General features: G+C 40.8%; 1 protein-coding gene across 1 annotated transcript; it reads right to left on the reverse strand.

The window, feature by feature from the left end:
* Positions 1–6,133: 6,133 nt before the first annotated feature.
* On the reverse strand, positions 6,134–7,247 carry LOC128947302 (bifunctional heparan sulfate N-deacetylase/N-sulfotransferase 3-like; the record flags this gene model as incomplete). The annotated part of the gene is made up of 1 exon (XM_054291554.1): positions 6,134–7,247. A coding segment is annotated over exon 1 (972 nt), but the record flags the coding sequence as incomplete, so codon positions are not given.
* Between the last annotated feature and the right edge of the window lie 6,794 nt (positions 7,248–14,041).

Consider the following 14,041-nt stretch of genomic DNA (forward strand, 5'->3'; position numbering starts at 1 on the left):
CTGGTTTTCAAACTCTGTTGGACCAGGCTGGAAACAGACATCTGAAGTGACTGTTTAGCAAAATAATAATTTTTTTTCCCAGTGGTCTAGAGTGAAAAATATGCAAATATAAATAAAATGAGCTCATTTGGAAGGCACTGAGCTTTAATGAATAACCATTTATATAACAGCAAAATAAAGCAAATTAAAATTTGTTGTGAACATAAGCTCTTTTAAAAGAACAAATTAAATGAACATACTGAGAGTTATATCATGACACTGGAGGCTTTAATAAGCCAGATCTCGGCACAAGAGGTGCAGAATAAAAGAGGAATCAAATAAGATGTTCACAGAATTGGCACATAAATGTTCTTATTTCTAGCATAACACTATCCAGCCTAATAAATAACAATACTCTGAGTTTGAAATCCTACTCCAGTACATTACTTGAGATGAAACAGTGAGGAAAATTAATCTGTTGCCCATGAACCCTGTGCACAAATTTCCCCAGAAATGGCAGGGTTTCACTGGAGGGTTTGTTTGTTGGTGCTGCATCTATATCTGGAAATTAGCATCAAACTGAATGTTTTTCTTCTCTACAAGGCTGGATGGTTTTAAAGGCAGAAAAACAGCAAGAGGAAAATATTGCAAATATCTGCTTTGTTGTTCTGGGTCTTCCTTCCTTCCTTCCTTCCTTCCTTCCTTCCTTCCTTCCTTCCTTCCTTCCCAGCAATATACATCCATAGTTAATGGAATTTATAGACAGCAGTTGTACACCTGTATGAATCTAGATTTTATGTGAGAATTATTTTCTCTCCAGTATCTGGAATGCTAAGTGTATTAATTTTGGCTAAATTTATGTAAATGTTGTGTTTTCTTGCATATCATGAAAACAAAGATGTGTTTCAAGTCCTTTTTCACAAGTAAATACAAGCATGTACCTGCTAATGTGAACAGGGGGCTGAACCAGACACCTCCTGAAGTCTCTTCCAACTTCATTTTATTTTGTGGTGCTGAACAGGATACTTGCAGGCTGGCACAAAAAAAAATATCTTTACAGAAAGTTTGGCAGAGTTTTATATAATAAGGAAAATAGGCAGCTTTGTGAAATTCATAAGAGATAACAGTATTGTTATCCAATTTAGATAATAAACAGTAGGTGCTTTGATGTTCCATGCTATGGAAAATATTTTGATGGATAAAGTGAATGTTAATTTTAAAAATTCAACTTGTGTTAATTCCTATATCTCTTGTGCTTATTTTTTTTCCTTTGACGTGTTATAAAAAAATTGCCAAACAAATGTCAGGCAATTAGTAACCACCCACCTAAGCTGAATGGTACAAAAGACATTTATGTGATGCCTAATTACATTTTATCTTAGCACTAATAAATCCTCTCATGAGCATTTGAGACAGGGTAGTCAGGACTTTCCTCCAACTGTGGAAGTCATCATTTTGGAAAAAGAGCAAGGGGAAATCTGCTCTAACCTGTAGTGAAGTTTTTGCCCAATCTGGATGTGATACAATTCACTTGTCTCACAGACTCAAGTCTCAAGTCTGCTGGTCCAGTAGATAGTTCTATTTTATATGAATAAATGAGATAAACTGGCAGAACTTGTGGAAATCACAGTGCATTTGTACAGCCCTCTTTGAAAGCGTCTGCAGCACACCTTTCCACCTAAAACTTCACACTGGTTCTACACTGTGGTTGTGACTTCATAGGTGCCAGTCCTTAAATTGATTGCATTGCTAATTTTTCATTTTTTGTCCTTTAACAGCTGGAAACAGTGAAAGTGATGGCCAAGAAGCGGTGAGGAAAATAAAAGAAGAAACTTTGACTGGAAAAGGTACCATATTATATAATTTCCTTTAAGAAACCATTTTTCCTCTCTTTTTGCTGTCATCTCCTTTTATATGAGGACCCCTTGTGTAATGCTAAATTTATTTTTTTTAATTTGGGGCACTGGAACAGGTTGCCCAGAGCAGTTGTAGATGCCTCCTCCCTGGAAGTGTTCAGGGCCAGATTGGATGGAGCTCTGAGCAAACTGTGGAAGGTGGAGTGGAAGGTGTCCCTGCCCATGGCAGGAGGTTTGGAACTAGATGCTCTTTAAGGTCCTTTTTTCTCAAATGGTTCTGTGATTCTATGAACTGAATTCCAGAAATAAATCTGACTCAGGGGTAAAATGCATAGGGTATTTCTTAAACAATGTTTTCAGCCTGGTTTGACTTTACTGTTTGTCATTGAAAAAGGGTTGCCTGCAAGTTACAGTCTGCCTGAGTATCTGCATGTGTAAGATTTAATAGATGGGAAAAAAATTCAGAAAACCAGTAGTTTTTGCTAAAGGGAGGATGACAGCAGGTAAGAGTGTGTGCTCTTTTACTTTGATTGTTTTAGGAGCCAACAGGTTTTTTAAAGATCAAGGCTGCTTGATTGGGTCATTTGACACATGTTAAGAGCTTATAGTACTTCACAACTAAAACCATTTTCTTAAATATAAATAGACCTTTCATATCAAACCTAAATTCCTATCTTTCTGTGATTCTTCTCTTATTTCTTTTAGATAGATCATCCTTCCTGATGATCTATCATGTTTGTAGAGGTATAAGGATAGCATAGCTTGATAACTGAGAGGAAAGGCATGTTCCACACTACCTGCTCTGTGATTGCCATTTGCAGTTCGTGGTGGAGGTTAGTGTAGCTCACATTTTTGTCCCTGGGTGTCACTGGGTGTAGCTCCTAATGGTGCATGATGATTCATTCCTGCCACTTTGACGCATAATTTCTTGGCAAAATTATAGAGCAGTGTTGCTAGTCCAAACGATTTGGGATCTTCATGGCTTCTTCTGAGATCTGATTCTGTTTTTTACCATAATTACTGTTATGATTATCAAAATACATGTTAATTATTGTTTTAAAAAAACCCTTTCATTATGATTTATCTTTTGGCTTAAATAAATGAGCATCCATTATAGCCTCAGGATACATATATGCTAGTTAAAAGCATCATAAATTAAGGCATAGTTAGAAGGATCATAAAAGGAAAAAGGTAATTATTACATCATTAAAGTCCTTTGCTGGAAGTTTCTGTGCAGAGACCAAAACCAGTTGGAATTAACAATGTCATGTGACTTGCATGAATCTGAATAAACCAGGGTCTGTGTTATTTTCTCCCTCTGTGTGATCACAGGCTTTTCTAGCACTCCAGTCCTTCTTGCTTTTTCTAGGTAAAGTCAGTTATAGCCCTCAGTTATAAACTGTTAAGACAAAGATGTCAGTTTGAGGAAGCTGAAAGTGTATTTAAAGTCAATTGAAGTTGTTCCTCACTGTAATTATTTCAACTGAGGTTTAAGTAATCTCAGCCTCGATTGGTTTGTCCTAAAAATAAATTGGAAGATTATTGTCTTTTCGAAATTTCTCACTGATTGAGGAAAATTTGTATTTAAAAGTGCAATGTCCTGCGCAAAAGACTTGTTCAGATCTGAGAGCCACCCCTATGCTGCTGTTTATCCATGAATCTGCACTTTGCTTTAAATAGGATGTGTGTGTAGATACTGTGACTGTGTCCTTGGTTGGCTAGATGATGCTTGTATCCAAACCAAAGCACTGAGACAGGGCTGTGCAAGAGTATTACCTTTTCAAAGTTCAAGATCTGTTTAGTCACTGCATAAAAACATTATTGGTTGTCTTGACCCTTTCCCCCTGCTTTTTCTTTGAGCTTTTTCATGGCCCATATGAAAACACTGCTTTACAGAAACTGCTTCCATCAGGAACATCAGACTCTTGAAGGAGAACTACTCAAAATAAATAGTACTTTTGGGCAGCCAGTGTGGTCAAGGATTGGGACAATATAGCTATTATGGACAAAAAAAGTGAGATGCCATCAGTTTGCTATCTAGATCTCAGATTCCTTAGAATGAAGAAAATCTCCTTGCTTTTTATCAGGTTAGACAGCAAAAGGGAGCAAAAGACCTTGTCCTCTCCTTGTTGCCTGGCTGAGCCATACATAGCACAATCATCCCCAGAGACAGCTCTGGGAAAATGCCAGGCTTATTGAATGCAAGTAATTACAATGTTTTTAAGGCACTGTCATCCTTCTCTGTCTTGGCCTTGTCTGTCTGGGGCTCTGTCTGATGTCTAAGGGTAAGTAGTTTTACTTGACATAATCTGTACTTACTTCTGGGACAAGTGAGATTCAAAGCATGTACATAAGTAATTCCTATGAAGCAGCTGAGGAGCAATAGTGTGCTAACATTGCCGAGGAGGATAAAGGATAGTAATAAAAAGCCTATGCATGCAGGTGATGGGTTTTGGTTTTTTTATTGTTTTGTTTTTTGTAAAAGCATGGCAAGACATGAAAGGATGGACAAAACTTCTGAATACAGGGAGGTGGGGTGCCTGGTTTCCCACCCTGGAGGAATGGAAAGCGGAGCCAATGCCAAAAGAGAGTACAGAACTGGAGAGGAAAGCAGTTGCAGCCATTTGCTACAAAGCAGTGATGCTAAAGGACTCAGAAAATCTAAACAACGTAGCACTTCATCTCTTCCTTCCACCCACCCCCTATCCTGGGGCTGCATCAGAAACCTTCTTGGTTCCTCTCCCTGCTGATTCCAGACTGTTTAAGTGTCCTCCTTGGTTTTGGGTCTCTGCTCTGGGTAACCTATTGCAAAGTGTAAGGAGGGAGGATGTACATGGGCAGTTGAGAGGAAGTAAATAAGCTACAAGTCCTTGGGGCATGATAGACCCAGTCAGCTGAACCATCAGAACCTCCTCCACGATAAAGAAATCCCAGCCCTCAGATACCCAGAACAGGCCAGAAGTAGTGCTGCATTGTCATTAAAATTCTCACACCGACTCTATTTCCAAAAGACCAAGGGCAACACATTGCTGCAGCGTGAATCATAAAGCTGGGAGAAGCCAGGATGTGTGGACGTTTATCTTGCTTCCATTTGTTAAATTGGGAACTTGTGTTGTTAATAGTGGCAATTATATGGCTGGGAAAATTGTTGATGGCTCCGGATTGCTGCAGAGATATTCCAATTGGATAAATCTCTGTAATTTGCACATAGGGCGTGTCTCTGTTAGTGTGTTCATTAGTTAGATCAGTTGGGTGCTTTTCAGGCAACCCTCAGCTCCTGGCTGCTTGCTGAGTTCAGGTTCCTATCAGGAAGGGCACTGCAGGTCCTGTCCTGGATTCCCTTTGGACAGAACTAGCGTGGGAGGAGAGTTGCAGCAGTAACAGAGCAGTTCATCATGGGAGCAAACTTCAGAATTTATCTGAGCCTTCCACAGACCTGCAGCAAGTGCCTATGTCAGGTGCCCAGCACAAACTGAGCTCCAGAAATGGACTTATATTGATCCAAACTGCTTGGTAGTGCAGCCATAACCACAGTTACCAGTGGTGAACAAACCTCATTGAGCTGCGGAAATGGGAGGTTTCTGTGATAAAGTCAGCTCTCAATGGTACTCAAAAAGAATCTCTCAATTTACATAACAGAGTTATATCTCCTGACTCAGTTACCCTCAGCTTATGTATCTGCTAATGAAAGCTAGTTTTAGCCTGATGATTACAAACATACAAATGTTGGAAACTCATATATAAACATGAATGAAAACTTCATTCATTCCAGCAAAGGTTCATGAATACCAATGGAATCAGCAATTAGCAAAACTTTATGCATAAATATCAAATAGCACAGTACCAGGGGAAGGCTCTCACATCCAGAGATTGGAGTTGCAACTAGAGTCAAAGAAGAAGAAAATTATCATTTAGTGAGAAAAGAAGGTGTAAAAGTCATATTAAGCGTAGACCTCTTCAAAAGGAGAAGCCTGCGTTTAATCTCACCCAACATTTTTGCGGCAATTTAAATAAAACCACAATTACAAAACTACCAGCTAAATTCACAGCCTTCATGAAACTTCCATTTGAAGCCAGGTGAGAAAGGAAGAAGAGACTTTCTCCCTCAGAGCCAGAGGAATGCAGAGGTTAGCATAGTGGCAGCCAAAAACTTGTGGCTTGTAAAACTCTCAACACGTGCATTAAATATGAACAGCTCCAGGGTGGAGCCCTGAAGTTCCAAGTATGAACAACTACCCACTTTCAGATTAAAAAAATCACGTTGCTGTAATGACCATTATTTTGTGCACATACTTTACCTGCACATCGTTGGTGTTCATCCTTGTTCCATCCTTGCCAACGAAGATATCGTCTATGTCAACCAGAATGTACCTATCCAAGGACAGTGTGAGCTTCTTTCCAGAGAGGAAAGAGATGGCATCTATGAAAATCAGCTTGTGCAGCCAAAAATTCAAGTTATTGCCGAAAAGGACTCGTTGAATCCCATCGTGGAGCCCCAAGTCATGAATTACTGTGGCATAGAGAGCAGCAGGTAGAGAAAGGTTTTCTGGCGTCTTTACTTTTGCAAATATCACTGGTTGATAAGTTGTGTGATTAATCTGGAAAACAGCCCAGTCATTTCCAAGCAAGGGCCTCTTCTCAAGCTTAGAAGGTTTAGTCACATGGAGCAGTGGGGAATGAGGGTTAATGCAACAGTCCTTAATACCCAGATTGCTGTGGACATGGAAAGGAAAACCCTTCCACTGAAAGCTCTGCAAGCTGTTCTCACTGCCTTTGTGAAATGCGATCACACCCACACCATACTCTATGCAGTACTTATCTAGAAGGCCTCTGTTCCACGAGTCCATGTTCACGTACTTAAGGATATTCTCATACACTATGAGAGCGTACTTGCCTTTGTTCTTGTCTATAAGCACTGGGAGGTCACCTTTCCCAGATGCAACCTCAGTGTGAAACTGAAACCTGCTAGATTCCAGAATGGTTACGATATCTTGGCCTAATGCTGAGTACTGGCTTTCCACAAACACCAGCACTACAAGATCTGTCCTCAGGGGATCAACAGGCCTCGTGGTCTTCGCCTCCATCAGCTTGTAAGGCAACAGTTGAGCATCACCACATTCCACTTCTGAAGAGGTTTCAGGGAGTTCATTTTCCTGTTTGTAGCCATTATACGAGTAGTAGGCAGAAATAACTATGCTCACCATACAAAAAGTGGCCAGCAAAATTACTGTTCTTTGAAAATGTCTGTGAAGTTTCAGGATAAAACTCATGGTGTTTACTTGCCTTAGACAGCTCTCAACAGCAGCATGAAAAACAAACACAGATTCCCAACAACTTGTTCCAGTCCTCTGAAATATTTATGTCACCATTGCAGCACACACATCTATCTTCCACAGAGCTTTACTGAAGGTACAGTCTAGAAGAAAAGAAAATCAGAGATTTAAATGAGACACCACCTTGTGAAGAATCACCTGCTTAAACTAATGGGGAGCAAAGAAATCACTGCCAGCCAGAGGTTTGGAGACCAATGGCTCAACATTTTGCAATAACATTTTTTTCTGCTCCCACTACTTGCCATGTGCATTTGAAGGTCTCTAAATCTCACAGGTTCCTCAACTCAGAGGATCAAATAAAGCAGGCAGAGGCACTGAAAAGCAAGACATAAAAGGAAAGTATTTACAGTGTTTTAGAAATTCTTTTAACCTAAAGATAAAAGTTAACTCCAAGTAGACAACTGCTAACAACCAAAGTACTGAAGAAAATTTATAACCTGTAAAAAGCTGGGGCAACATGATTCAACAAATTCTATCTTGTATTAGTTTTTCAAAGAAGCAAGAACATGCACATCTTAACTGCTGTACAAACATGTACTGATACACTCTGTATTACATCTATTAGAGGAATTTTTTTAAGCAAAACTTGCTTCCTGCAACATTAGAGGAAAACAAAGCATTTTTCTGGACTGTGGATTTGTAAGCTGTTAGAAGCATTTCTTTGTATTAAAAAAACCCATAAAACAATCAAGCTCTTACATTTGAGAAGAGAAATTAATAAATCAAAAGTTGAACCTAACATGCAGATCACCTAAGGATATACTTATGTTCTATCTTGTACTTAAGGAAAGAGCAATTTTTCAAACCAGCAGTACAACTGCTGTCAAAACTCCCTAGTAAAACAACTGGCTGGTGTGACAAGCATAAAATAATGATCATAAGTCATAAACAAAGATTCAAAGCAGATTTTGAAAAATATTTAGTGTGTCAAGATCTGGAACATGCCACTGTAACTTCAGTGTAGTTTGCACCCAGGCCCGTTTGGAAATGGGATTAGGATAAAGTGTGGCATTGATGTGGTCATTTCCATACTGAGAGGTTAATCCTTCCATTCCTGGTTGGGTTTTTTTTTAATCCTACATTGTAAGCAAATTGGTCTTTCACTCCAGATTTTCAAAAAGGCTAAAAAAAGTTATATACTTAACAATACCCATGTAACGTCCAGAAATTTAATTAAACCCTGAAGACAGATCTTCCTAGTGTCATGATGAGCATAAAGTAATAATAAACGAGAAAAATCAGATGAAGGGAGAAAAACTCCAAGTCATTCTATTCATCAAAACTGCAAAATTCAGCATGACCAGCAAGTGCCGAGAGCTGTCTCATTCATAGTTAAGATTCAGAGCAAGATTCCTTCTGTCTGGATAGATTCTGCTTTAGATGGATTTTAGTCTCCTCACCTTCTACTCACAGATAACTGTTTATCAACCCCTCCTCTTCTGGGAAGCCTTAAATTCAGCCTTGAACCTTCCCTGCAGCAGCACAAAGTCCTGCTCAAAGCTTTTGGGCAGGAGACCTGCCTTTCACCCAGGCTCACTAATTAGTGTTAGACCAAAATAACATAACTCCAACTTCCTGGGTTTTATCTTATGTATAAAGAGCAAGTAACGATATGAAGGAACCTTCAGAAGAACTCAACATTCTTAATAACTGCAACGTCCAATCCTTGCCACACTAGCTTCACGAATATCAGTCTGGATGGCATAACAGAGCTATTTAACATGGTAACAAGTCAGGTGACAAAGAGAAGCTTTATCCTGAATGAGTTAACACCAGAGAGAGGTTTCCAGACAGATGATTTTTCATTACACACACGAAGGGTTCTCTTCATTTCGCATTTCCAATTCAGCTGCCTGAACGCCAAGAAACACATAATTTTAGTGCCTAAACTTAACACTGACTGCATTCTGTAGAAAAGCTGTACACACACCTATTTCTCTTTGATAACCACAGATCTGGCTGGTCTATGTACAGAAAAAATGAGAATTGACACTGACCTAAGCTCATAGCAAGGAAGGGCTGATGAGACAGAGCTGTTTGAACAGGATATTTCACAAGGGTTGCAACCCAAGAAACATTTGCAGCAAGGACACGGTTCCTAATGCCATTCCTTAGGGAGGAAAATCTGGAGCCAGCCCAGACACCCGTGTTTTCTTCAAGAAAAGCCCTGTCATTGTATCCTGGCTCCTAATTGCAGGTGCCCCCTGGGGCTACAGAGTGCAGCTGTAAGGAGGAGTGGCTGGACCTGCCAAGACAGATGTGAGGTTCGACTGTGAGGAGTGAGGAATTCTCTGAGGCACAGGACACAGCCAGACTTGGCACACTCCCTGCTGAAGGCAGGCAGCAATTGGGATGCAACAGAGCAAGGAACGAGGTTTAAATGCACACTCTCACACTCTCTAGTATCAGCTTGAGGCTTAGGTAATTTTCACTTGCTTAAGGACTGGTTTGCATGGCAGGAGTTCCAAAGAACACAGAAAGAAGAAAACAAAAATGTCAAAGAGAACATGCATTTTGCAATATCAACAGTCTCAAAGTCTTGACCAGGTACAGTTGCTTTCCTCGAGGGACAGCAGCATTTTCCCCTGAGCAATAATCCTTGCTGGATACTCTAGTGCTGTATTACAGCAGCATGCTAAAACAACTCACAACGCACCCCCTTGACAGTGACATCCTTGGGATTCACCACACCACACACTGGGGGACCTATGGAGATCATGACAGTGACCTTTACCACATCTCTAGAAGTGGCTTCAGGGAAGATGCTCCCTGCTTGCTCTCATTTCCTACAGTACAACCAGACAAAAAGTGCAATTCTCAATGCACCTACAGTGAGTAAGCTGTGAGAAGCAGCATTTCAGAAGAGGAGTGCTTGAGGAGTCTTCCTTTCATGACCAAAGAATGCAATATTTACCAAAGAAAGGAGAAGTCGTGATAACATCAACATCAATAAAAAATATCTAAGTATAAGAAAAAGGCTTAAATTAAAAAAAAAAAAAAACAGAGTCTAGAAAGTCTTCACAAGAGTTCAAGCTTGTTAGCATTGTTTCAATGAAAAACACCCATAGATAGAGCTGACCATAGATAGAGCTGCCTGCATCAGCAGTCTCAGCTCTTTTTGATTTCTACAGTCATGTGGAATTCAGTGACAGAGGAATATGGTCCCACCTGTACCCCAAACCACTTCAAATCACCTGAAAACAGGAATCAGATTTAAATAAATCCAAAGTTCTGTAATGCTGATGTTGCAATAAATTTTACCTATAAAATAACTTGTGTGGTATTTTGCCATGGTTTGAAGCAATAAAATTTGCCTGTTTGTTTTTCTATCTAGAACTTTATTTCTTTAGAAGAACCTGCATTTCATCTCCTATTTTACATTTTCATGCCACTGTGTTAAAATTCAGACCAGGACCTTTTACCTCTACTGCTCAAAGCAGGAGGTATCAAAATGATCTCTTAAGGTGAAAATTAGCATCTTTGAATATTCAGAATTTGGTTTTTAACTTACAGACTCTCTATGGAGAAGATCTTGCTGAGAGAAAGCTGAGTCATGGAAGCAAGTTTTGCATTTTGTTATGAACACAGACAGAAAGGCTCAATGCTCTTGTCATCTGCTGCAGAAATGGTTTCTGCAGCCCAGAACCTGCTCATGTGAAAATCTCGCTGGTACAGGAAAGAAATATCACCTTGTTAAGCAGCAGATTTACCATTCCGAACATACTGCTGGGCAGTCACAATTACAGGCATCTGCAGGCAGCCAGCATGAAACAGATGCATTTGAATAGGGATCTTCAATTTGGATTGGTTTGGGGGGTTTATAACTTGTTCTGTTTGCGGTTTCAGGGTTTTTAAATTCACTACCAAAGTAGCACTGATGATAGAACAAATACTGTGAGGAACCCCAAAGACCCAAAGGACACCATAAGCGAGTTCCTACCACTTGCAGCTTTCTTTAGTTTGTTGTTTCACTGCTAAGCATAAATGACCAAACTCTTGGCTTCTGTAAATCATTTCCCCCTGATAACCCTCATGGAAACTCTTCCACAAGACAATGCAGGTTGGAAATGCAGCCTACTAAATTCTTCACAGAGGTTCTCAATCCAGAAACTGCACAGGCACATAAAACTGCACACAATCTTAAAAAATGTCTGATAAAGTTGAATCATGAGTATCAACACAATTTTTAAAATGACAAGCAACTTTTTTCTGCTGTCCTAATATCAAGATTAAAACAATGGGCTCAACTAAAATACCCATAAATAAGCAAGAAATTGTTCTCAATTTATCAGATCAAATTTATCAAAGCCCAGTAAGAAAACACTGGTTTAGTCTTACCTCAGGCCTGTGCTAGGGCAACTGTTTACTGCGACCCTTGATTAGAAACAATAAAGTTGGGTCATACTTAAAGGTAAAAAACATACTCTTAAAGGGTAACAAAAACCCTTTTCATCAAGAACTACTAAAAAGTTCTGGACTGAGTAGTCATCAGTATTATTGAGGTATACTACATTTATCTAGAGACATATTTTTAATAACTTTCTTCTAATAATCCCCATCACTATATTCCCATTCTGTTCTTTACCAGCCTGGACACTACCACAGTGCTGGTGACATGCTGGGGATGCATTACATGGAAAATGAGTTTTAAATGCTTTAAACAAAGAGCAGAAAAAAAGGAGGCATATTGTTTAGCATATTACTACAGACATTTAAATCTCTACTGATTAGAATGCTGCGTAACTGCTCTAAACATAAAGGTCTGCTCTGGCCACTCACTATGAAATACAACTTCACAGGAAATATTCTGAAATCATTTTAGTGTTACTAAATCGGAAATCTTTGGATATACAAAGGATATGGTAGGAAGCAGCAAAGCACAACCGAACACAACCAAACCTGGGGTAAAGAGCAAGGCTCAGACTTTTAAATCAGTTATGAAAACACCAAAATAACCTCTGAGTACCCCTACTTACAACATTACTCCACTGACTAAAATATTCAAGCATTAACAGCTCAAATGAGTAAATCCAGGCTGAGAATGAGACCTTACAACTGCATATCAAAAAGATTTTCAACTCGTAAAAAGGTGATATGAGACATGAGCTGTCAAGGGAAGCCTTTGAAACCCTTTAGTATCACATAACAAACCCTGGAATGTGTGATTATTGAAAGGTTTACACTCCCTCACAGCTGTTAGAAAAAAAGGGAACGGTTCAGGCAGCACAGCAATTCTGATGGATAGAAATTCTTTTTCAAGTCCTTCAGGTAAGCAGTTTGTAGTTTCTACTGTACCTGTGGTATCCTAAGCTCCATGCTGCATTGCTTAATGCAGTACTAGAGACCCTTACAGGATAGGGATTCAAGCATTACAGTTTGTCAAGGAAAAATATTTATAAATATTAAATATACAACGTTTAAAATAGTTTAAAAGAAGGTTGTAAAGACTTCAACAGAACACAAAAGTTTAGTTTAGTCTTCAAATTACTCTGCCTTCATACAACACTTTGTATAGAAATATCTTAAAGCTCTTGACATCACACAATTTTTCTGAGATAAACGCTGTTACTTTTCAGCAATTGCAAAAACATCACTATCTAAAGAGTAAATGATTTGCTCAAGGTCTCTGAGATAAATGTCCAGCACACCGTCTGGTCCATGACCATACCATTACTTCCCCTCTCCCTTCTCCCACAACTGCCAAGTGTAAAGAGTTAATAATAAGGCAGAGTTCAGAACCATTTCTTCCATGACACCTGACTGGGGATGCTGACAGTGAGAGAAACCCTCTTTCTTTCACTTACCATTCCATTAGGAAGAGAAAACCCCACCACACCAAAACCTGAAGCAATTATCCAGCGTATCAGGCATCGAATTGAGTAATATACAAGTTTTCTGCCATTTCCCGAGGGCTGCACATGACAGCTGAACCGAGCAGCAGCACACATGAATTTCTGACAGGATTTGGGGAATCCAAGCAGCTACAACCACCCTAAGTTATGAATAATTACTGCACTAGGCTGACTAATTTTGTGCCCCAACAGAGCCATAACCAATTCCCGCAGACACTAGAGGGCAACAGCATCCCGCTGAACAGCTCCGCGAGGAGAGCGAACGGGAAAAGCCCAGCCCCTGAAGGGCTGCTGCGGGGACCGCGCCAGGCAGATGCTCAGTGCGCCGGGAAACAAGAAAAACAAACCCAAACCCCAAGAAAGCCCACAGAACAACCCCGCAAACGCCGCCTCGGCAGCGGGAGGCTGTGGCGGCAGCCGCCCCGTCCCGCCGCGCTCCCGGCCCGGGCGGTGCCTGCATTGGAGCGGGAGCCTGCGGGCGGCTCGGGCACAACTTTGCCGGGGGCACGGAGCCGGCGGGCGCGGAGCTGAGCGGCTTCGCCGCCGCGCCGCCTCCCACATCGCCCGCCCTCCTCCGGGGCTCGGCCGGGCCGGGGGCGGCTGCGGCCCCGCGCCCTCAGGCTGCGCCCGCACGCAGCGGCCCAAGGCGCCCGCCCCTCACGGCACCTGCGGCGCCCCCCTCCCACACGGGGGCCGCCGCCGCCTCACTTGTGGGATTCTTAGTCCCTGTCTTAAATAAAGTATGAGTAAAAAAAAAAAAAAAATTCTTTTTTCTCCTCCAAAACCAATTTAGGAAGCCCCTCCTGCAGTCGCGCTGAGGCGAAGTTTAACTTACACCCTCCCGCCAAATCTCTCGCTGTCGGTGCAGCTTCAGGTATGGCCGATTTCTGAGCCGCTCTAAAGGTAGCACACAGGGGTGGAAATTCCGTGAGGTCAATTACATTTTGTCAAGACAATGTAGGGTTAAAATCTTGAGAGAATGCCAGTTAATGTGTTTGCAGCCTCGCTGCTTTTCTTTATT

The sequence above is a fragment of the Melozone crissalis genome, unplaced genomic scaffold (genome assembly GCF_028551555.1).
Source record: "Melozone crissalis strain CALT ecotype California unplaced genomic scaffold, PUWL_Pcris_2 ptg000094l_1, whole genome shotgun sequence".
Taxonomy (NCBI): Eukaryota; Metazoa; Chordata; class Aves; order Passeriformes; family Passerellidae; genus Melozone; species Melozone crissalis.